Source organism: Acomys minous (genome assembly GCF_964271855.1).
Source record: "Acomys minous genome assembly, chromosome: 13".
Classification (NCBI taxonomy): domain Eukaryota; kingdom Metazoa; phylum Chordata; class Mammalia; order Rodentia; family Muridae; genus Acomys; species Acomys minous.
Window position 1 is genome coordinate 69,719,699 of NC_140495.1, and position 24,792 is coordinate 69,744,490.

Below are 24,792 nucleotides of genomic sequence, written 5' to 3' on the forward strand. Positions count from 1 at the left end.
ACTCTGGTGCCCCTTTTCTGACCATGTCCCCTGGATGGGGAGGCCTGGTGGCACTCAGAAGAAGGATAGCAAGTTACCAAGAAGAGACTCAATAATCTTAGAGCATACATAGGGGGAAGAAGTCTCCCTCAATCACAGACATAGGGGAGGGGAGAAGTGGGGAAGTGGGAGGGAGGGAGGAATGGGAGGAAACAGGGGAAGGGCTAACAATCAAGATGTAATATGAATAAATTAATTAAAAAAAAAAAAAGAAAATACAAATAAAAATAAAGAAAGAAGAAGGCTGGGTGGGGAAGTACACCCTTAGTCCTAGCGCTCAGGAGGTAGAGGCAGGAGGATCACTTGAGGTCCAGGACAGCCAGGGCTTCATAGAGACCCTGTCTCAAGCAAAGCAAAGAAACAAAAATACCAAAGAGGGTAAAAGAAAAAAAAATGTCCTGGCCTCACTTTGTAGACCAGGCTGGCCTTGAATTTACAGAGATCCTCCTGCCTCTGCCTCCCCAGTGCTGGGATTAAAGGTGTGCACCACTACCGCCGCCACCACCACCATCACCACCACCACTACCACCACCAGGCTTAAATAAATAAATCTTTTAAAAAAATCCCCCACTGGGTGGGTCCCTACCTTAAGGTGTGTTAAGGGTGGGGTGTTCAGCTCCAGTGTATAAAGCAGGGCCCAGGCCTTGTCCACACCATTCTGCAATCAGTTGCTTGGCCTTGCCTTCTTCTGAAGTTGGGGGACGATTTGAGATGGAAGTGGACGTGGCCGGTGAGAATGCCTGGTGGATGAATCCTGAAAACTTTGATGCCCCATTGGTGTTATTCATAGACCACAGCCAGGAGGAGCTCATATTTGGTAGGTAGCCTCGGCCTATACCTTTCATGGTTTCCACCTTTCTCCTTTTTTCCCCCCTCCTGTCAGTCAGCCTCAGTTGCTCAGTTGTGTGACAGTCACCCTGGGGAGGTGACATAGGGAACCAAAGAATAGCCTAGTAAGAAAACTGTAAGTAGGACTTGGATCACTCACGTTTTGTTGGGTTGCTTGTATGAACACAGGTGAGGGTTACCCATAGGAGTAGAAAGTCAGCGGTATCACCATAGCACACTCCAGATTGCAAAGCTAGAGGCCCAGAGCACCCTGAAAAGCAGCCTGCAGGCAGTTCAGTGGGTTGGAGTGTGTTCTTTCCTAGTGGACCAGTGGGTGTGAGCATCTTTCAGGTAGCTCAGATGGTCTTTACTTTCTCCCAGTTTCTGAGACTGAGTTTCTCAGTTGATCAGTCTGTCTGAGAGTGACTGTTGGCATTTTTTTTCTCTCCTTACATACTCTTTTGTTTTTGGGGGTTTTGGCTTATTTTTGTTTTTCGAGCCTGTGTTACTGTATTTCTCTGTATATCCTTGACTGTCCCTACAGCTAACCTTCTGGTTTACATAATCTTGCGGCGTTGGTAGCCAGGGAGTCTAGTCAATTTTGAGAGATCTATCGAAGTAGTTTGCTTCTGTCTTAAGAGGCTTTCTTGCAGGAAGGAATGTTTGATTTTTTTTTTGTTCATTTTTGAGATGATGTCTCTCTATGTTGTGCTATCTGGCCTGGAACTAGTTATGTAGACCAGGCTGGCCTTGACCTTAAAGGGATCTGCCTGCCTCTGTCCCCTGAATGCTTAGATTAAAGGAATATACCACTGTGATTGGCACAACCTATTTGATCTCCTTTTCCCACTCTCTGTGTTGTACAGCTTTACTCCAAACAGAAGCTTTTTTTTGTTTGTTTGTTTTTTGGTTTTTCGAGACATGGTTTCTCTATGTAGCCTTGGCTGTCTAGGGCTTTCTTTGTAGACCAGGCTGGCCTGCCTCTGCCTCCCAGGTGTTGGGATTAAAGGTGTGTGCCACCACACCTGGCCAAACGGAAGCTTTTGTTCTTGGAGGTAACTGCTACACAAGACTTCTCTTCTCCTGGGCTCCTGTCCATAAAGCAAATGCTAGTGCTTCTGTTCCTCCCTACCATCTCTTTTGTGTACAGGCCATGAAGACTTACACCTCCGACGCATCGAGGAACACAGCGGCACCCTCATTCAACTGGAGGCTTGGTTCACCGCCTCAGGCCAGACCCGAGTCTCTGTGGTTGGACCATTGAGAGCAAGGCAGTGGCTGATGGATATGATTTGGAGTTTGGGTAGCCAGGAGAATTACCACCAGGCTCGAGGTGGGTGCCTTTGGCAGAATTGGGATTGAGGGGCTGATTAGCTGTCTAATAATTGGTGTGTGGTACCCTATAAATGCTCACCCAGCCTCCCAGGGATCTGGGGATCCAGATGCTCCTCAAAATCCATTCAAAGGAAAACAGCTGTATGTTACAGCCAGGTTTTACTACATGAAGCCACCCTGTGGTGGCTGGGCCTGGCTGAGATCTTCCCCTACCATGTTCCCTAGAATATTTGGTTGCCTAGTTTTAAACCGTTGCTTCACCATGGTTTGCCATTCCCTCCCCAGGCCAACAGATGTTACTGCGTGTCCAGAATCAACGCCTGACCACAGTTGACTTGGATGCCGCTCTCAGGGTGCAGGCACATAGCTGGGGCCTGTCTCCAGTAATCAGGCAGAAAGGGTCCACCTAAGACTGATTTCTCCTGGTGTAAGCTGGTGTGAGGATTTTCACCAGCCTTTGAGAAAAATCTGAAGGACTGTGAAGGGACTTGAATTGGCGCACCATCCTGTCACTCACGGGCATCTCTCTGAGAGAAGTCTGCCAATCATAAGACAGTGCCGTGATGGAAAACACCCAGTAAACCCAGTTCCCTAATGTTCAATGCCTTTTATGGGTTACTCTCTTCCCTTTGGACAAACTATCTCACCTGATATATTTGCTAGCTGTGTTCCTAGGTCTGGGCAGACTATACTGTCTCTTCTGTAGTCTGTGTATTATAAACCCTGGCTAGCCTGGAACTCACTTTGTGGATCAGGCTGGCCTTGAACTCACAGAAGTCTGTCTGCCTTTGTCTGCCTCTCCGAAGGTGGGATCAAACCCATGCATCGCCCTTCCCAGTAATATGATTATGTTACAATCTCAAAAATAAAAGAAATAAAGCCAGGTGTGGTGGTGTACGCCTTTAATCCTAGAACTGGGTTGATAGAGGCAGGCTTGGGTCAGCTTGGGCTAGATAGATATGGTCTCAAACAAGAAAATAAGGGTTTTTTTTGAGGGGGACAGGGCAGAGACAGTTTGCTGATGCTGGTCGCTTTCTCTGAAGTTTGGTCCTCTATGGAGAGATGCCAAAAGAATTCTCAGTGAATAGATTTTATGATCTCCAAAATATCAATGAGAATAAGAAGTACCTCGGCCTGTGTGACTTTTTTTTTTGTCTGTGTCTTTTACTGTTTTTTTTATTTTCCCCTTGTAGCCCTGGCTGTCCTGGACCACACAGGGATCTCCCTGCCTCTGCCTTCTGATTGGTGGGATATAAAGGAGGGCACCACCTCACCAGCCTTCTCACTGCCTTTCTTTGGAGATGAGTGTTTGTGGTTCTGACTGCTCTATATACCCAGCTCCTGAGTTGGCTGAAGCTTCAGCCAATCAGATCCTGTACTTTGGGATGGTACCACTTTGGGAACTTCCATTTGACATTTGTTGGTTTTGTTAGGCGCCAGGAAGGCATTTTTGAGTCTACCTTCTGCGTTAGTGATTAAAGAGACCTGTTGTGCTAATGCTTACCAGCAGTTGTCATGTGGACAGACAGCAAGAGGAAACACCAACAGTGTCCAAGGGACAGGGACAGGAGAGACAGGAAGAGCTTGGAAGTTTGATGAGGAAGTGGATTAGAGGACATGATGCCTTTTTCTCTAGCTCTATAAGATGGGGCGTGGAAGTTTCTCTGTTTCTGGTTGCTTGATTAGTGTTTTTTTTCTTTTTCATTCTCCTTGTTTTTGTAAAAAACATTTTCCCCATTCTTTTTTCAGTAAAGGTGTTAGTATGCTTTAAACAAAAAACTGCCTAACTGCCTCATCATAGTAATGTAATATGTTTGGTATAATATAATTGTTAGTGCATGAATTTCACTATATAGCTTGTTGTTGTGTTCAGTTTACTTTTATTGCTTTAATAAAGATCATGATCAAAAGCAAAACACTCATACCTAAAGAATAAATTAAAAATATTAAAACTCCCTAATTTAGAATTAGATGAGTTGTAAGGAGAATTCTTACAGTTAATGAAAAACTCAAAAAATTTCAGCGATCACTGGCGGTAGAAGCTCATGTCTATAATCCCAGCACTCAGGAGGTAGAGGCAGAGGCAGGAAGATCTCTGAATTTGAGGCCAGCCTGGTCTACAAAGGGAGTCTAGGAAAACCAAGGCCACACAGAGAAACTCTGTCTTAAAAAACCAACTCCCCCCCCAAAGAAAAACAAAACAAAACAAAAAACCCAAACCCCCAAATAACCAAACAAAAAACAAATAAACCAAAAATGAAACCCCCCGAAACCAAACAAAAAACAAAACAAAACAAAAAACCTACCAAACACCCCCCCCCCCAATTTCTTTTTTCTTTTTTCTTTCCCAGACAGGATTTCTCTCTATCCTGGGCTCTTCTGGACCCAGGTTTTTTAGATCAGACTGGCCTTGAGGTCACAGTGATCCACCTGCCTCCATCTCTGGAATGCTGCTATTAAAGGCATGTGCTACCATGCTGGGCTCAATTTTTTACCCCCAGAGCTATACTTTTATAAGACTTGAAGCATTTGAATCCAGGAATATAATGTCCGCCACTTCAAATGTGCAGGCGACACTTTTACTTTTGTTTTGTTTGATTTTTTGAGACAGGGTTTCTCTCTGTAGCCTTGGCTGTCCTAGACTCTCCTTGTAGACCAGGCTGGCCTTGAACTCATAAGGATCCGCCTTCCTATACCTCCTTAGTGATGGGATTAAAGGCGTGTGACACCACACCTGGCTCTTCTTCCTCTTTTTTTTTAAATCCGTGGTTAGGACAGAATAATTGTTATCTGTTTTCATATTAACCTATGTTGGAGGTACTGCTAGTTTCAAAAAAATTTTTTTAAGCAGTTTAAAAAATATTTAACATGTGTATAGGTATGCTGGCTGCATTCTCAGTGCTCATTGCTTAGTGTGGACTCCTTGCTCACAGAGGCCAGAAGATGGTGTTGGATCTCTCAGAACTGGAGTTTCAGATGGCTGTGAACTGCCATGTGGATGCTGGGATTGAATCTGGATCTTCTGCAAGAGTAGCCAGTGCTATTTGTATGTTTGTTTTGAGATGGGGGTCTCATAGTGTAGCTTTGGTTGGCCTGGAACTTGCTATATAGACCAGGATGGCCTCGAACTCAGAGATTAAAGGTGAGTGCCACCATGCCTAGCCTAGCCAGTGCTCCTAACGCTGGAGCTATCTTTCTGAGCTACTAGACTCGGTCTTAGCTCAAAAGACAGCAGGCTAGCTCAGTACTTACACCTGACAGTGTTCTCATCGTGGCTGGAATTCATCCAAGTAGGGTCTCTAGGAACACCTGCGAGAGATCGGTTAACTTATGGACCTGGGCATGAGGAATTATGTTAATTAGTTTAATGGAGGCAAAAAAAAAAAAAATCTGTAATAAAAGCATGTTGCACTGCTCCCTGGATTTGGGTTCTGGGCTGCAGAAAAAGCAGAAAGCCAGCTTCGGCCCAGTTTCCTTTCTCTCTCCTTAATGATCACTGATATGAATCCGCGCCACCTTGGCTTCTCTGCCGTGGGGAACCATCTTCCGACCTGTGAACAAAAGCAAGCCCTTCCTGAAGTTGCTTTTAGCAGGCTCTTTGTATGGCACCGTAAGACTATGGCCTTCCGCGGTTTTGTTCCCAATAATTTCTTTTCTTTTCTTCTTTTTTTTTTTTTTTAAGTTTTTCGGGACAGAGTTTCTCTGTGTAGCCTTGACTATCCTGGGCTTGCTTTTGTAGACCAGGCTGGCCTCGAACTCACAGCGACCCGCCTGCCTCTGCCTCCCAAGTGCTGGGATTAAAGGTGTGCACCACCACCGCCCGGCTTTTCCAATCATTTCTAAGTTAGTAGTTGAGAAGCCATCCTGTGTCATGTCTTTAAAGCTAAGGTGGGAGCTTCCTTCTCAACACTTCATTCTGCTTCCCCTTTGTCTAAAGATGTCTCCCTCAGGACTTTGTGCCTGTGCAGTCTGGAGTTGTAAGAGTCTGAGTTTCCTTGAAAATAGTTGAACTCCTGGAATAGGGTTGCCAGTAGTTAAAGCTAATAGGAGTTTTCACCGTCACTGGTATTTTTCTTGTTGTAGTTGTTGTTTGTTTTGTTTTTTTGACAAAGATACTTACTATGTAGTTTCAGGCTGGTCTTCAATTCATAGCAAGCCTCTTGTCTCAGTCTCCAGAGAGCTAAGACTACAGGCATGAGGCTCCTTGGCTGTAGTGGAATCTATTTTTCTTATTTATTTTATTTTTTACTTTAAGATTTATTTGTTCTTAAACTTTACATGTATATTCCTCCTTGAGTTTACGTATGCTACAGATGTGTAATGCCCTCGGAGGCCTGAGGAATGTGTCTTATCCTCCGGAACTAGAGATACAAGATGTTGGAGGTTGCTCAGAGGTGGGTGCTGGGAAGTGGTGCGGGGTCTACTGTAAGAGCAGTACCCCTCCTCCCCCACCTCTCCAGATCCTATAATGGAGTTTATCAGGAAGAAAGGACACTGTCCATTCAAGGCAGGAACATTTTCCTGGTAAGGGAGAGCCAGGTACCTGTTCCCATGTAGTCTCTACATGATTTTTGTTTCTTGCCACTTGTTTAGCGAACCCTATTGTTAAACTGGTTGGGTATCTCTAAGGCTGACTCCCCAAAGACTCTCACATCCAGAAGCTTTTGATTACACGAACACCATACATAGGAAATTCCATTCCGTGAAAATTTCTTCCATGGCCCACGTTATTAAAAATAGTATATAAGTGTCTGGTGAGCTCCACGGTAGTGTACTTAACAGACTTCTGCAAGGGTTTAGATTTGGGTGTATGTGACATCATGAGTTTTGTGTTTAGACTTGGATCTCATCCCTAAACTTTATTATGTATTCTCACATATCCTAAAATCAACATTAATCTGTAATCTAAACCACTTCTGTTCCCAGGAAGTGTAGATAAAGGCTATTCAGTTTGTACTCAGGGCAACAACCAACCACGTAATCTGGTGTGTGAGATGTGACCTATATCAAATTCGATTTTTCTTGTATTGGGGCTCACATGGTCAGGGACTTGAGTTGAATCCTCAGTAGTCAATATCTATCTATTTACATAGTTTTTCTTTATCCTTGAGAACATATGCAAATCTCCTACATTCCCCTAAATGCGACAGTTTCTTTAGCAGCGTCACGTACATGCTACACTTCAAAAATCTGTGCATACTTGAGTTACTTGAGTCAGCCAGTCAGGTCCACAGCACTGGAACCATGGAGCTCATCACAGATATTTAAAACAGATCCAACCAGTTCAATCCAGATAAAAACAGTCTCACTAGCTGTTTATAGACATCTTTTTTTTTTTAATGTTTTAGTTTAAAACAAATTATCTCAGTAAAAGAGCAAAGGAAATTACATTTTAACGATAGCTTGAAATGGGTATGAGATTCCTGATTTAGTTGTTTTCAGGAAACAGACAATTGCATTGGTTTTGTACATGACTTTTGGAACTGCTCATGTAAATGCACATAATTATATTAAATTAAATTTTTCTTACAAAAACACAACCATGTCATTTAAGGCAAAAAAAAAAAAAATCAGGTTCTGAGGAGTGAGCGTTGATGGTATTTCCTTGATCTGATTGAATGATCTGTTGCCTGGATCTCATCATTCTTTATAGGTTTGCTCTGGAAATGGGATGATATTTATAGCTGGTTTATGCCTCAACTCCTCTATTACACTTGTTTTACTTTCAGATTAAGAACCTTTCAGAAAAACCAAACCAAACCAAAACAAACCAAAACAAAACAAACTGAGTCAATGGGAGACCAGAAAGGCATCTAAGAGCTAAGTACTTAGAAAAACCCAACCAAGAAAGCATCTTAATTTAAGGAACTTGCAATCTACAGATATTAATTTGGTTCAACGAAATGCAAACACTTAGATTAGACATGGTGGTTTTTTAGATGACCGTCTAACAATGGGATGCTTACTGGTACATATTAGCTCCATCAACCACGTGCATTGCAGAAGGCAGATGGACTTGAGCTGAGAAAGCACAAGGCTTCTCAGTGTGCTCAGCTGCACTGTGCTCCTAGATACCCTTTGGGGTGGAACAGCGGGTCTCTGCTAAGTGTAAATGGGAGACTCCCCTCCTCCATTCCCCACCCTCAGAGAATAACACAATACACAGAACCCCGAAGTTCACACACCAAAAAACATATCTCTCAACATCCAAGAGTTTTTGTGCTAGAATAAAGTAGACACAAAATGGTCATGGCTTCAATGTACAGACATGTTTCACATTTTGCTATGCTTAAGACTGCAGTGATGTGTTTAGGCTTTGTCTCTGAATCTTCAGTCTTCAGCTATGTTGGATGAACCGTACTGTGTCTGAGGCTGGAGGATGCCTCAGAAGGGGTCCCCAATACATTCACAATTCTTGCTGCCAGTGGGGTTCGACCTGAGACAGTATCAGTGCTGTCTGGAAGCTGTTAGCTCCCTCTTCTTCCTCAGCCAGTATTTGGAGTGAGCCTTGTTCAGTGCCGGGCATCTCTGGCTTTTGCTCAATGGCGGGATGTGTTGTGCATAAATACACACATGTGTGTGTAGTATCCTCTGGAGAGTACATCATTACTTCAGGTTGGTTGGACACACAGGTAAATAAAAAAAAGTCATATTAATAATTGACTAGCATTCTGTTTGGAAAAAGAGAAGACTAGCTTTAAAGGCTTGCCAAACATTTTGATGGAGTGTAAAATTCAGGCTTTATAAGTGTTTTCATAGGCCAAAAGATCCTGAATGCTATACTGTGAGAGACTATATTAGGATCTAAAAAGGGTTTTGTTTGTTTGTTTTGTGTGTATTGTGTGTGATGGAGGGAGGAGGTCTCTCTGTCACCCTGACTGGCCCAGAACACACTTTCTAGACCAGGCTGGCCTTGAACTCACAAAGATCCACCTACCTCAGCCTCTCAAATCCTGGGATTAGAGGTGTGTGTGAGACCACACCATGTCCACATGCTGTAAGAGGCATGAGAATGGGAGTGAGGATGAGGAAGACTTTTTTTTAACATTCCACTGTTTGCTAAGAATTAACAAAATTGTTTAAAGGTTGGGAAGCCCATTTGAGGAAAAGAGGATTGGCTTGCTTGAGCGTGGAGGCTGGTTAAGGCCTGGTGAAGTTCTAAAGTGAAATTGTGGTGTGGAATCACCAAACAGTTAAGGGGATAGAAAAGCAAGGACAGCTGGGGCAAGGTTTTGTTGCGGGGGAGGTGTGGTGAGGCCTGGTAGATTTGGAGGCCTCCTTTCTCTCAACAATCACCTGACTATCCTTAGATTCTGCTCATTTGTCCTGAATGCTAAGCGGGCTGAAAAGGGTTCTCCCCACTTTCCAGCACAAATAGAAAAACACCTTTTCTTTCATGAATCCTACAGCCATTAAAGCTTAGATAATTTAAATGGCAGTTATGGTCTTCCCTCAGCCCTTCCCTCCCTCCCTCCTTCCTTCCTTTCTTCCTTCCTAACTTTTTTGAGACTAGGTTTCACACAGCCAATGTTGGCTTTGAACTCCTGAATCTCCTGCCTCTACATTCCAAATAATATTATGGGTATGCACATATGCTAGACTTTCCAAGCTGTTTTGAATGTTGGTTAATATTCTGATGATCAAAGATATGTAGTTTGTTCTCTCTCTCTCTCTCTCTCTCTCTCTCTCTCTCTCCCCTCTCTCTCTCTCTCTCTTCTCTCCCTCCCTCCCTCTCTCCAGTCTTGCTGTATAATCCAGGCTAGCTTTGTGCTTGTGATTATGGATGTGGGCTGAATTTTAACAAGCAGCTAGTATTGTTTGTCTTTTGATAAATACATTTTAATACATATTTTTATTTGTTTCTTTTCCATCATAATATATTACTAAGGAGCTTTGATTTGCAGACACATCCAGTGCTTTCTGGCTTGTAATTATTAAGGTTCATAACCTGGAAACTGAGCCAATAATTTCACATTTGGGATAATACTTTTGGGAAGAATAGAAACGTTTTCACTCTTGTATAAAAGTAAAGGAAGTTTAGTTCTAGCCTTTCATATGCAAAATGTACTACATTATAGCAAAAGACATTCAGGGCATATTAAAAATAAATAACTTGCAAAATTCTCTGTTATACAAGAATAAGGGATGTTCAGGTAGTTGAATTTCCTAGCAATATTTATTTTCTAAAAAATCTAGTTACTTCATTTTGGCTACTCTCCTCACTGCCCACTGGGGGTGGGTGGGAGTCTCCTCCTTTAATGCCCCCCCACTTGTAGTAATCTTGTGTTAGCCTTTGAAAGTCTTCTTCCCCCAATCTCAAGTACATAGGCTCTTCCTCAGGCGCTTTTATGTCTGCTAAATGGGAATAGCTGATCACACTGGCCATTTGAGTGGAGAGGATGGGCAGACTGACCTGTAGTTGTATCCTCACCAGAGACCAGCCCAGCTGCACAGGCCGTTACATCCGTCAGTGTCTCCTATTCTTGTAAAGAGGCTGATCATTGACAGGGTTGACTCTTCCATTAGAAACTATGCTTTTTCATGGAGTTGAAGGTGTCCAAGGGAGAGTGAGTCTCCTGCCCCACTGGCCCTGAATAGCATTATCTGCCCATTTTATAATTGGAAAACATTCTCAGCATAAAGGACAACATGAAAACAATGTGCAAAATTGCTTGCCACAGCGCTAAGTCACCAAAAGCACACAGATTGACATTCAAATTACATTAATAAAATGACTGCGGAGGTTGGCAAAGGTATCTTGAAATAAGCAGCCTTTTCTGCTATATTCCAAATCTGCTTCACTTGTGTTATTAGCAGCTGTTGGTAGGCATTGTGTCTAAACATACATTATGGCCTAATTTTGAAAATGCACTTTGTATCTAGTCATAAAGCAGAAATGCCTGAAATTTGAAGGTGTTTACTCTCACAATTTCAAAGTACAGTGTCAACTCTTGCAATTGAACTAATGCCGACATCTTCGCGCACCCCATAGCATCAGCAGCAACTGTTTGCTTGGGATTTTAGACTCAAGGTACACAATTGAATGCATGGGTTAATGTCGATGTACCTTGGAGTTTCTGCCATCCCTAAACATGCATTTTCATGCAATTAAAATATAACGGGGCTTATAAATGGCCTTTCATATTCTTCCTGCTTCTTGCAACTTCGACTTTTTAGAAGGGCTTTCAGAGTAGTTCATGCAGTGATATGTATGCCTGAAAGAAAAGCTACGCCTAGAAGGAAAACCAAAGAACTTAGTTCAGTTTGACATGAGGCAAACTGAGGGCATCTGCACTGTCTCCTGTCTTACAAATGTTCTGAGATGACCTTGACCTTCCAGTCCTTAGAGAGTCTGACGGAAAAGCAGCTTCCCCCGAAGGCTGTGGGGTGCCGTCGAAAGTATCTGTCTCTGTCTCCTCCACCCCCACCTCTTCATCAGTTATAAACAATTTGGATTCTCTCCATTTGGGATAAAAATCCTGGCTCCCTCTGGAGCCACTGGACTCACTGCCTGAAAACTGGAGGCTCAGTTCCTCTGTTGACCTGATCAGGTTTTGTACAGACAAAGATTTGCCCAAATCCTTGGGGACCATAGGTCGGACGGACAACAGAGTTTCTCCTCCCATGTCAAAACTTTTCCTCAGGGAACGGTCCTTGGTCAGATTTGACGGTGCAAACTGAACATTTTCCTTGGAGGCAACAAGGCAGGTGGTGGCATCAGAAATATTCTCTTGTAAGCCGGTGGGATTTGGGTGCAGAGTTTCCGGCCTGGACAGGTGCTTGATGGCTGGGAGAGGGGGTGGGATCTGTAAAGTTGTTGGGGCTGCTGGCTTGGGTGCAGCACTTATTTGGTTTGCAATGTTATTGGTGGCCACCAGGGAGGAGCCGTCGGTTTGACTCATCGGCACCTGTGTTGCTTGGCTATGCATAGTCGGGCTAAGCGCATAGAAAGTCTGAGCACTGAACTCATTTGGCGTCAAAATGAACTGCAGGCCTCTTGAGATGTTGGCACTGGCTGACCTTGTCAGGCAGCCGCTGGTCTGTGCGGAGCTGGAAAGGTCTTTGCTGTCCACAGGGCTTTGATAGTCTGATGTCTGTTCACATTCAAAAGGCGGCATCTGGAAGGAGGCCAAGGTGAGGGCTGAGGCGGAGCCTTTCCGCAGGACCTGTTGGTAGATATCCAGCAGGCAGTCGAGCTTCGACTCGATGGACTGGACCTGAAAATGGGGAGAATGGTTACACATGAGAATACCCTCTTGTGAAGACTTCACTTTTGCGACTTAAAAGGGGAAATAAGATTGTATTGATAGGCTATCAAGTCCTATGACCATATAGTGGGGGAAGAGGTCCCCCTCGGTCATAGACCTAGGGGAAGGGAATAGGGTGAAAGGGGGAGGGAGGGGGGAACAGGGAGGATACAAGGGATGGGATAACAATTGAGTTGTAATCTGAATAAATTAACTAAATGAAAAATAAAACAATAAAATAAGAAAAGAGAAAAAATACCCCCCCCCCAAAGATTGTATTGCTAAAGTCAAACAAATACAATGAGGGTCAATGGAGTTCTGACTTGTAAGAGGGCCATGATGGTGAGGGTGACAGTGCCAGTGAGGGAACAGAGAGGGTTATTTTGCCTCCTGTGTGACCCTCTGTGCACCACCTCTCCAACTCTACTGTTCAACATTTTAAATACAGGTTTCTTTTCTTTTCTTTTTTTAAAAATCAAATAAGCACCATTAAAATGCAATTTCAAGATGATTTTCAATCAGCATGTTTTTCTTAGCTACACTGACTGATTTCTCTTCTGGAATGCTAGTGAATTTTGGTAAGAACTTACTCTATACTGGAATTAACAAACTTAAAAGTATCAGTCTTATTTACACTTAAACTCAGGCTTGACGGTGCACATCTTTAATCCCAGCACTTGAGAGGCAGAGGCAGGCAGATCTCTAAGAGTTCAGGCCTGCTTGGGCTGATTTCCAGCCAGGGCTACATAGTGAGACCTTGCCCCCATCCTCTCCCCAGTAAATAAATAAATAAACAAATAAATAAACACTCTTGAATAAATTCCATTGAGAAGACTCTTCCAAAAGATGCAGTCTCAGGGTTAAGAAATAACCAATGTTTGTCACAATTACGATGAGATTTTAAATCTTGTTTTAAATGAAGGAAACTAAGAGACACAATGAAAATAAACCATACCCAACAAATAGATGTTTACTATATTATCACGGAAATTCGATAGCTGCCTCCAGGTAAACATTAACTGACAAGACAAAATTGTCTTTTCTTTTAATGAAAATCCAAGATGTTTTAAAGAACAATGTTTGTACATAAGGACACTTTAATCTCAACCACTCTTCACTTCCTTCCTTTAACATATACTGGTCATTAGGGTTGACTTTATAAGGCCAGGCATAGTGGCGCACGCCTTTAATCCCAGCATGTGGGAGGCAGAGGCAGGCGAATCTCCGTGAGTTCAAGGCCAGCCTGGTCCAGATAGGAAGTTCCAGGACAGTCAGAGCTATGTAGAGAGACTTTGTGACAAGAAACAAAAACAAAAACAAAACAAACAAAACAAAACAAAACAAAACAAAAGATTAACTTTAGGACCTGGAGAGATAGCTTAGGTTAAGGACACTTATGGTTTTCTCAAAGGACCAGGCTATGCTTCCCAGCACCCACACGGCAGCTCACAACCATTCACAACTCCCGTTCCAGAAGAGCCAACGGCCTTTTCTGACCTCCTTGGGTACCAATCTTGGTGTGCAGACATGTGGGCAAAAGACTCTTGCACATAAAATAAAATTTAAGAAGATCAATGTTAATCTTAACACTTAAGTTGCATATACCCAGCTCTGCTTAATGAATCATGGCTGAAGTTAAAGAGTGTGGCTGAGACAGACGTACCTGCTTTTCAACCTTCACAACCCGGCCAAGCATGCTGAGGTCATCTGTCGTCTCGTGTTCTGCTGTTATTTTCTCTCGGCTCTTTTTATCCGATGTGATCTGCCCCTTTCCAAGAATTTGGTCAACACTGGCAAACAGAGAAGATACCGGGCTATAAGCACAGACAACATTGCACTAGGCCCAAATGCAATGCTCATAAAACACAACACAACAAAAAACAAACCAAGATGAAACAAGGTGAAATGTGTTCCAGTTGATACGCTTATCTTTCTTTCTAGAAGAGATTTATTTGTATTATTTGTGTGTGTGTGTGTGTGTGTGTGTGTGTGTGTGTGTGTGTGTGTGCCACAAGTGTGCGGTGACCTTTGGAGTCAGACTCCCTGAAAACTGGAGTTAGAGGCAGCTGTGAGCCACCTGACATGGGTGCTGGGATCTGGCCTCAGGTCTTCTGGAAGAGCAGTGACTGTTCTTAGTTAAGCCCCTCTCCAGTTCCTGATGCCTTTCTTAACACAAGATTACAAAAGATTAATTATTGAAATCACATATGAAAGCATTTCTAGAGGAAAAACTGTACAAGCAAAATAATTTGTTTCCATCTTGGAGCACTTGAGTTCTGGATTCAACCATAAAAAACAGTGAAATCACAATTGTGATTATTTTACACTGGTTAGCCAGATTCAGTCAGGATGGGTTTCATACCTGATATGATAAGCAGGTAAAAAAGCTATGGCCTACTATGAAGTGCTCTACTAGGCTCCATTGTTAGCGCATCATTAACACTTACTGAGCAGCCATGCCAGGGTTACTACCTGTTACACACCACAGTGACTAATCAATGGTTAGTCAACCCTACGAGGCACCACTGACATTCTCCCCATCTTCCAGAAGAGGGAACTGAGCTATGTGGAGGCTGTCAATGGGTTATATATGTCTGTATGAAGACAAGAATACATACCCCCTCAGCCAACTACCAAAAACTAACCAGAAATGCAGAACTGAGAGGTTTTTGTGGATTGTAGAAAACCCCAGGTAATTTCCATACCGTGTTTGGAGGCTTTTAATTCTACACAGCATATCCAGATGACCAGCAGAATACTGTTCAATGACATCTTTTACATCATATGGACGTAACGTTTCCTTAAACTTCCGCTTTGCAACGTGAAACTTCATAATTCTGTACAAACACACATTGAGTATTATTTGCCACGACTTTGTTGACATATCAGCACTTATTAGCAAATACAAAAACTCATAGTTGTACAGACTCATCACCCCAGTTACTCTAGAGGCCGAGGCAGGAGGATCGCAAGCTCAAGATTTGCCTGGGGTACATGATCAGGCTGGGACAATTAGTAACATCCTGTCTCAGGACAAAAAAAAAAAAAAAAAAAAAAAAAAAGGCCAAAGCAGAGCTGAACACACAGCTCAGTGCTAGAACACTTGCTTAGCATGTGTAAAGCCCTAGGTTCAGTCCCCTCTATTGAATCTATGTGCATATATGAAACTCTGGGAATCAAAAATCATGTATCAAATTATTTTATAAGCCTACAGTAACGCAACATAAAAGGCAGACGTTAAAGAGGGCACTATCAAGAACATGTCATGTGAGACATGCCTTCAGCATAGCAACACACACTAAAGAAGAAACTGAACAATAAGTGTTATACCTTTTTAATACCCATTGAAATCTCCAATTAAAACCAGAGTCAAATGCAATTATTGTGTGACCATAGACATCCAGGATACCATGACATTGAGTGAAAATATCTCTTAAAAAAATAGAACATACTGGGGAGATGGTTCATTTGGGAAAGTGTTCACCACACAAGCATGCAAACCTGAGTTCGGTACCCTGGCATCTGTGTAAAAAGCTGGCTGTTGTGGCACACACCTGTAATCTCAGTGCTGGGGTGGTGGAGACAGGTGGGTTCCTGTCGCAGAGAGGCCAGCCAGTACAGATGAATTGGTAAGCTTCAGGATTAGTGAGAGATTTTATTTAAAAATAATATGATGGATTTTGAGGAAAACATTTGGTGTTGACCTCTGAACTCTTCATGTACTCACATGCACAGGTGTGTACACAGGCACACTGAGACAAACAAACATACATGACTTTCAAGCACCCCTTCGCCCATAAACAGAATAGCTGGCCAAGTGGTCTTTTATAAAATTACACCTACCCTCCCTTTCTTCCTTCCTTCCCTCTCCCTTTCTGTCTTTGTGTGTGCGTGTACACATATGCCACAGCACATATGTGGAGTCAGAATGCAACCTGCAGAAGTTCATTCTTCTACTTTGTGGGTCCCAGGGACCAAACTGAAGTTGTCAGGCTAGGTTGCAAGCATCTTTACCTGCTAATTGTGTGTATCTTTGAGATGCAAATATATTTGCAAATCTTAGTTATTCTTTCTAAGGTAATACATTCTAGCTTTGAAATTTGTAAAAATTTCCATAAACTATTTCTGTATTGCAGTATTAGATTAGCCAGCCATTTAAATTTTTTAAAGCACAATTATCAGTGTAACCTGCATATAAGCATTTTTTAAAGGAATAAGAGCTCATTCACTACAATGCCTCCTTTAGCATGAGCCTCAGACTTTAAAATAATATTCCAGCAGTCACTTTCATGATGCTGTCAGTAGGTCATTTGGTTTGATGATCAGTTACTGCAGTAGTGTCATAAAGTGCCTGCTAAAAGCAAAGGAGTGTGACATTTTAATTAATCTGTGCAGCCTCATTGATGGTAAATGTTAAACCTGATGGTGTTTTTCAACTATTAAATAGTTAATTGATTCTTACTATCACAATCATGGATTCCAGGCAGGGAACTGGTCTATGTTCTAAAAACTAAAATTTATCATCCCTTGGCTAAACATGGAGAGGTTAGAGTTTAAAAAGAAAACATCTATCACCTATGTGAGGTGATAGATTATTTCACTGAATCCAAGTTGTTTAAAAGTTTTTAAACCCCAAACTATCTTCTCATTATATCTTTAAACTCAAATTAATTATATTTTAATTACTGTTGAGTTACTCATCCACAGTATTCTAACTCTCTTTACCATATGTTTTCACCAATCTCCTTATTCAGAAAATGGATTTTGTGTCCTCTCCCTCTTTATCATCATCATCATCATCTTCTTCTTCTTCTTCTCCTCCTCCTCCTCCTCCTCCTCCTCCTCCTTTTTTCTCCTTTTGGTTTCTCAGGACAAGATTTCTCTGTGTAATAGCCCTAGCTGTCCTGGAACTGACTTTGTAGACCAGACTGGCCTTGAACTCATAAAGATCAGGCTGCCTCTGCCTCCTGACTGCTGGGATTAAAGGTGCTCTACCACACTCAGCAATGTCTTTCTTTCTTTCTTTTCCTTCCTTCCTTCCTTCCTTCCTTTGTTAAAGGCATTTAGGCAAAATTAGTAGAAAGTAAGGGAGTCTTGGTGGGGCTGGGAACATGCCTCAGTTGGTAAACTGTTTGCTGATTCTATATCCCTAGTATGCACATAAGAATTCAGGCACAGCTGGGGCATGTGCACCTGTATGTTCCCACACTAATGAACATGTACACACACATTTGTATACATAATACATTATACCTTAGCCTTAACAACACCAAAAAGAAATGTTTTTTTTTGCTTTATGTATATTTTGGGGCACAGAAGTACAAAAATCTTAGCATGACCCCTTCTTATCCCCCAAATAAGCAACTACTATGTATCAAAGCTTTCCCTAACCATACTAATTGCAATATTTTCCTTTTCAACAAATATAGGGATTCTCTTCTTATTTATATGCCACTTCAGCATATACACGTTACTCTTGTTATAGTCTGTCAGTTTTGCTTTGAAATGTATTATCTCCCAGGGATTACCATTATTTTTAAAAAGCTATTTTATTAGTTTTTGAGAAGAGAGGGTAGGCCATTTTCTGGTTACCTAGGGGATGAAATAAAGTTTATGGCTTAATAATTCTAAACCTTAGGAAGAAATGAGAGTGTTGGAAATTGAAGGAATATGTAGTGAGAGTTTTGGTTTCTTAAAAAAAACCCAGTTATGTTATGTGAATATGTTTTTGTTTTAATCCCAAGTATGGATAAGAAGCTGCTTCACAGCAGGTGATTATGATTTGCCTCTTGCACTGGCAGGGGTATGTTCTTTGCCAGATACAGATAGCTTAATTCTGGGGACTCTCGAGAGAGTATAAATGGGGTATCCCTGAGAGGGTCTGGGGCTGCTACCTCTCCACCTGCCTTTGCTCCTGTCATTGCTGCTGCTGCTGCTGCTGCTGCTGGTTGCTCTTGATGCTGAATTTGCTGTTGTGTGTGCTTTTTCTGGATTGCTTGTTTGCTGGACTGCTGGATACCCTGAAGCCCCGATGTCCCTAATTAGCAGGAAGTAGCCTGTAGAAGTCTATGCCTCCTTTCTTCTCTAATCTTCTTTCTCTCCTACTTAGTGTTGGGGGTTTGGAAGGGTTTAGGATGTAATAAGGGTTGGAAGGGAGGCGAGGTATAAAAACCCAGTAAATTAGCTTTAAAAATATCAACAGGAATATCTTTTTTCCTTACTTTTTTGTTTTGTTTTTTTTTTTTACAGACAGGGTTTCTGTGTACCCTGGCTGTCCTGGAACTCACTCTGTACACCAGAGTGACCTTGAACTCACAGAGATCTTCCTGCCTCTGCCTCCTGAGTGCTGGGATTAAAGGCATGTGCCACCATGCCTGACTTAAGGGGACTATCTTAAGAGAAGCTATTTCATTATGAATTTGAAAGGTTTTAAAATTACTCATTTTCTCCCCTCTCCACAACCTAAGACTTTTGGTTATAAAAATGAGGGAAAGAAGGTAGACGTCAGGCTTGGGAAGTTCTTGGTTGGCGAGAGTGAAAGGTGATTTTGTGTCTTTGGCTAGCTTGGAAGTTCTATGTCTCGACTCTCCAGACATAGGTGGGTGTAAATACAGAGAAACCAGAAAATCTAGATGAAGGGCACGAAGATATTTTAGATGAGAGGCCAGCAAATGAAAGTTGTGTGTCCTGCAGGTCTTTTGGGTTCTGCTAGAAAGAAAAACCTCTGGAGAAAATAAACAAACAAATGCAGATATGACCCAATAACAATTTGTACCAAACAAACTTTGGGTTAGAGTTTTGACTTTTAGCTGTCATTTCTGACCCTTGGTTTAGATAGGAACTATGAGGAAGGGCCAAGAGACCAGGAACAAATTAAATTCTATGAACTGACTTGTCAAAGAGGCCAAAGACCTTGGGGTCTTCTTCCATGTTTACAGAAGAAGTTGACTATAGCTCGTGCATTGCCTGGGAAGAAGAAGAAATGTTTGAGGACATTTTCCCAGGGTAAAATTAGGACCTTTAAAATATTTTTGATAATTAGAATGATGATAGTATTAGACTGTACTTCCTAATATCCTCTGAGAGAGCTGTATGATTACTTTGCAGACAAGGACCTGTTGTATAGAGAGAGGCTAAATAACTTGGCTCATATTAAAGAACTTTCAAGTGTAGGATAGGAAATGAGTCAGTCTGATGCCAATGTTAAGCCCTAACTTATAACAGTCTGCTACTGTCTTAATATTTTGATACTTTGCTGCACTAGGGCTCTTTTCGTTCTGTCAGAACACATAACATGCTCAATAAACCTTTGCCAAGTGAATGACCTGTTCTTATGGCTATTTCTGACTGGTCTTTGGAGGACAAATAAAAGGCCGAGAAATCAATTATGCTTAGTGAATTCTCTTCCTCATATGAATGAGTTGCATCATTGGGTCAATGCAATGGACAAAAGTTAAGGATTCCCCATCTCAGTCTTCTTGGATGCTGTTGGAGAGGCTAGGAATGGAAGTGATCCTGTTGAACAAAACTGATGTGCTCCAATAACACCACTAGAGGGTGGAAAAGACTCACCACAGAGCCAAAACTGGCACCTCTTCCAGAAACTGGAGAAGCCTGCTCACACATTTTCTGAGAATGGAGGAACTACAGGGAAGTTAAACTCTGGGTAGAATTATATCTATAAATACACACAAGCACATGTGCATTTCTGAGGATCTAAGGAAATGTAGGTGCGTTTGTTGTCTTGCCACAACTTATAAAATCTCGTAAGAGTCTTATTCCAGTCCTCTAAATCAGGGTGAAGAATATGAATATGCAGAGAGAATGATGGGAAAACAGAAGCAGCACAGACGACTGCTGCCACCAACAGATGGATGGTCCTGCCGGCAGGCAGCCAGCCAAACCACATGCAGGGCAGAGAGGGCGCAGCTGACTGTGAACCCGAGAGGCGCTTGACTGACATGATGACAGCACTACTTCCCAAGCTTGGCCGCTCTTAGGAATTACCCAGGGAGTTGGGCTCTGACTCTAATTCTGATTTAATTGGTCTAGGATACGAAGTAGAGATTTTTGATTTCCTTTTTCCTCTTATTTGGAAACAGTTTCACCGTGTTGCCCATGATGGATTTGAATTCCTGGATTCAAGTGGTTAGAATACCTGGAAATATAGGCTGTAGCTACAACACCAGACTAAACACACACACACACACACACACACACACACACACACACACACACACACTTTTTTCTCTCTGTAGTGTTAGGGAGCGAACCCATGGCCTTATGAATGCTAGGATATCACTGAGCTACACCCTAAGCTGCAGAGATTTAATGAAATTCTTTGTTTTGCTTACCCGCTGTTGTGATAAACACCAGTGTGGACAGTGAAGTGTTAATTTCAATGTACACATCTGTTCATCACTGAAAGAAGCCAACATTAGAGACAATCTCCTTAAGCCATGACACTTTCAGCCTTATAAGGCAGCTGACAAGTCAGCAGAAGGCAGCGGGACAGGCACAGGTCAACATGAGGGTGCAGAAAAGAGTGTCCAGCTAGACTAGAGGAGATGGTAGGACATGATTTCTGGAGGTGACAACCCTTCACAGGCTCTGTGTGCCCATCTCCAAGGCTTCTGACCATATATTCTCCTGTGGTATGTTTCTGAAATACATGTGTGGATCCTCTCTGGATCATCTCCCTAATTTGTCTTGGCTTCTTGGCTTCATTATGCTCTGCTACTCTGTATTTCACAGCCTTCCCCCGCCCCCCAAGTTTAGAAAACTGTATCTTCTGATATTTAAGTCTCCATGAGAAACACAGAATCTAACACCTTTAAAATAAAGGATTCAAGATAGTGGTGACATAGACCTTTAATCCCAGTACTCAGGAGGCAGAGGCAGGCATATCTTTGTGAGTTCAAGGCCAGCATGGTCTACAAATCAAGTCCCAGGACAGCCTGGGCTACCCAGTGAAACCTTATTTCGAAAAACTCTCAATCACTCAAATCCAAGAGTCCTATCCTGGCATGGTGCTGCTCATTCTTGAGTTACATAAAGACGTTAGATCATTAATTACCCCCATCATATCCTAAGCTAGCACTCTCTCAATTTTTAGACCTTAACTCAAGGACGGTGGTATTCATGGAGCAAAACTAGTAGGCCATCATGTCTGCATGTCTTGATAGTTTGTGCTCCTATTGTAAGTATATGTGTTACTCACTATGGTATTAGTGATTTCCTGTTAATATATAAACATAATTCAGTAATATATGTTTATATTTGTGGGTACAGTATTTATTTTCTGAAGATCCTGCAAAACAAAGTAGAGAAACATATAGCTGAGACTCCTCTACCCCTTTTTCCATCTCAAATTGAGACACTAGTGAACTAGTCACTAGGGAAGCACAGGAGCTCTTAGATGCCCTGACGCAGTCTGTCCCTCTATCTAGCTCTTGTTTTTTTAGCTGTTTATTTTTAAAAAATACTTATGTATTTGGAAATCTTGCCAGCTTGTATTTATGTGTACTTTGTATATGCCTGGTGCCTGTTGAAGCTAGAACAAGGGAGAAGATCCCCCGGAAGTGGAATTATGAGCTACCATGCAGCTTCTGTGAATTAACTTGGGTCCTCTACATGGGCAACAAATGATCTTAACCACTGAGCCATCTCTTTATCCCCACTCTTTAGTAGCTTTTAGTAGTAGAGGTAGACAAATTGGCTTCATTTGAATACAATGCGCCTAGTCCTCACTAGAAGTTGTAGGCAGGTATACCAGTTGGCTGGCTTAGAACATTAGAACAAATTTGGTGAATACATAGTTTCTACTTCTGGCAGAAGAACCCCTCCTCTTCTTCATTATCCTGCTCTTCCTCCTCTTCTTTGTTTTTGAGTCAGGGTCTCTTTGTGTATCTCTTTTTTTCCTGTTTTTAAAATTATTTTTTACATATACATTTATATTATTATACATATATACAATAAACTACCTACAGCAAGAAGAACCATGAAAAAATCAGGAATTACGTAAATGTTATGTTCATAGTGTTTTGGCTATTTGTATCTGATGACCTTGAAGAAAACATCTTTCCTATCTTGATGCATCTAAAATTCTGAATGTAACTCAATATCTATCATATCTCATCTTTATCAATTTAAAACATCTATCTAGACCTAAAAACATCTTAATCCCAAAACAACTAAGCTTAATTGTAAAACCAAACTCTCTGGTCTTCAATCCCATCAGAGACTTGAGAAGGAATAAAACTAATTATCTGAATAGACAGGAAGTGCAGGTAAGCAGCTTCCACAATGAGAAGATGACAGGACAGTTTGCTGCCTGAACAGTGACCTAAATCTCTCTATAATGTTGGAGCATCATCTTCAGCTTTCTGGCCCAATATATCTGACAGACAAATTTGTGAGGCAGTAACTATTGAGGACTTGCTTACCCTATCTTGGCAGAGTTTGGCTGTCGACTCTGCCTGTATCTAAGCTTTCCCATTTTTAGGCATAATTTTGCCTGTGGCGGAAATGAGGACATTTTGCCCAGTGGTTTGTTTGCCACATTTGAAGCCATCTCCATAAGGAGGTTCATTGATTCTCATCATCTGGGTGACAAGTTAACTTGTCTTCTTGTCATAGAATCTTTAAACTAATAAAAACATCTTTAAATGTTCTTGTTATCTTGGAACTTACTCTGTAGATCAGGCTGTCCTTGAACTCAGAAATATGCCCACCACTGCCTCCTGAGTGCTGGGATTAAAGGTGTGTGCTGTCATGCCTGGTCTAAATTATTTTTGCTCTGTAGCTGAAAGATTGAGGAGGATGTTCTGTGTTTCTCTATCGGGTGTTCTATAGGTGAGTTTTCTTAGTAAAAGCATAAAGTAGTAAAATTCAAGCAGAAACTTGCAGATTCAAGCATGTCTATAAATAGTTAACTTTCCTCCCAGGATCTGCTTAACCTTGATATGGCAAATAAATTTGGAGGTTTTGTTTCTCTAGGAATACAAAGTTCTGCATAAACTTTAAAGCGTGAAAAGGAGTAAGTAAATAAGTGCTCATACACGCTATTGTTCTTAAATCATTTTGCCCCAGCCCCCGCCCAAAGGAGACTCAGTTTAAATTATAACCAAATAAAAGGTTAAAAAAAAAAAAAAAAAAAGAAAGAAAGAAAGAAAAAAAGAAAATCACAGTGTGTCCTCAACAGGAACAGTAGTTTAATTGAGCCTCAATGAAAATTTGGCCACAAGTAATTATCTTCAAAACAAAAAAAAAAAACAAAGAATATCCTAGGGAATACATTAGCTGATTTTAAAAATATGTGCTAAATGAACCTTACAACATTCTTCTGGCAGCACCCTTTACTGTAGCATGGTTGTCAAGAATGTCTTAATAGTGAGTTAAAAACAAAGAACCATTACCTCTGCAAGACTCACAGCTGGTCATGACTAAACAGCTGGTAGACTTAAAAACAACAACAACAACAACAACAACAACAACCACAATGACAAATGTCGCCTTTTCTCTGGGGAATATTTTTATCTGAAATACAAAACGAGACTTAAGAAGGGCCCAGAGTTGACCCTGCATTTTAGGAAGGGGCGGAGAGAACGGTCCCGTGTGTTACTCAGCACTGGTCTCACAGGGAAAGAAGACTGGAAAACTCAGTCATCCAAGCCAGGGTGACAGTGAGGTCTGATTTGCATATCCACTTGGGAAGGCTTGACATGCCGTCACTGGCTCTTCCGTTGCTGATCAGATGTGAGCTATTTTAGAGGAGCTGATGAATCTTTGCTAGACACAAAGAACATTTTTTGACACCCTTGTTCATATTAGAGTGCGAGATGGCAATATTGAGTTCCAGAAGGTGCTCTGTTTGCCGTCCGACTTCAAACCCATTCCTCTAACCCGAGTTTTCCCTCTGGGGTCTTAACACTGATGGACGCTTTCCAAGGCCCTTCTTACTCCATCATTCTGAGCTTTTAGCAGCATTTAGCACGTTTCACCTCTGTCTCCTGCTCAGGCTGGTTCCTCCACGTTATCTTCCGCTATGCCTCCCCGATTTCCACCTGTCAGCGCACTTTGAATCACTCCCTTTGTCCTTTGTGGCTTCTTGCAAGCTTTTAAGCATTTGAATCTGTGTAGATCATTTTATTTACTTCTTTAGCTTCCTGAGACATCAGTGAGACAATGTTTGTGTCCCCGTTCCATTTTTTTTTTGTTGTTGTTCTAATAAGCCACAGACCCAGAGATCCACTCTGCTGCTGAGCTCTCCTGGTACTCTTTAAAGTCAGTACTTGCTTCTCCTAAGCCAGGTATACCATTCTTGAGTCCTTCTGCTTTTTCA

At 41.9% G+C, this 24,792-nt stretch overlaps 2 protein-coding genes across 5 annotated transcripts in view; one reads left to right on the forward strand and one right to left on the reverse strand.

Annotated features, from left to right (window-relative positions):
- Nucleotides 1–656: 656 nt before the first annotated feature.
- Nucleotides 657–3,085, forward strand: LOC311581355 (KH homology domain-containing protein 1-like). Its single transcript, XM_084753488.1, has 3 exons — nt 657–856; nt 2,018–2,200; nt 2,488–3,085. Exons 1-3 carry the CDS (start codon nt 751–753, stop codon nt 2,610–2,612), a joined length of 414 nt encoding a protein of 137 aa, XP_084609614.1. The 5' UTR covers nt 657–750; the 3' UTR covers nt 2,613–3,085.
- A 4,436-nt stretch (nt 3,086–7,521) lies between these two features.
- Nucleotides 7,522–24,792, reverse strand: part of KCNQ5 (potassium voltage-gated channel subfamily Q member 5) — a 532,656-nt gene continuing 515,385 nt past the window's right edge. For 3 of the 4 annotated variants that reach the window (XM_084753487.1, XM_084753485.1, XM_084753484.1), the window contains 3 exons: nt 15,155–15,286; nt 14,113–14,239; nt 8,669–12,419 (listed from right to left, as the gene is read on the reverse strand). In XM_084753487.1, the coding sequence (XP_084609613.1) occupies nt 11,457–12,419; nt 14,113–14,239; nt 15,155–15,286 (1,222 nt within the window). In that variant the 3' untranslated portion in view covers nt 8,669–11,456. Of the gene's footprint in view, nt 12,420–14,112; nt 14,240–15,154; nt 15,287–24,792 lie in introns of all 4 variants that reach the window. The other variant, XM_084753486.1, reaches the window with a different exon arrangement.

Bases quoted from the DNA above. Each gene is read 5' to 3' on its own strand.
- LOC311581355 (XM_084753488.1), top strand. From the start codon at position 751: ATGGAAGTGGACGTGGCCGGTGAGAATGCCTGGTGGATGAATCCTGAA. The intron at 857-2,017 runs GTAGGTAGCCTC...TTTTGTGTACAG, and splicing joins CCAGGAGGAGCTCATATTTG to GCCATGAAGACTTACACCTC. The intron at 2,201-2,487 runs GTGGGTGCCTTT...TTCCCTCCCCAG, and splicing joins GAATTACCACCAGGCTCGAG to GCCAACAGATGTTACTGCGT.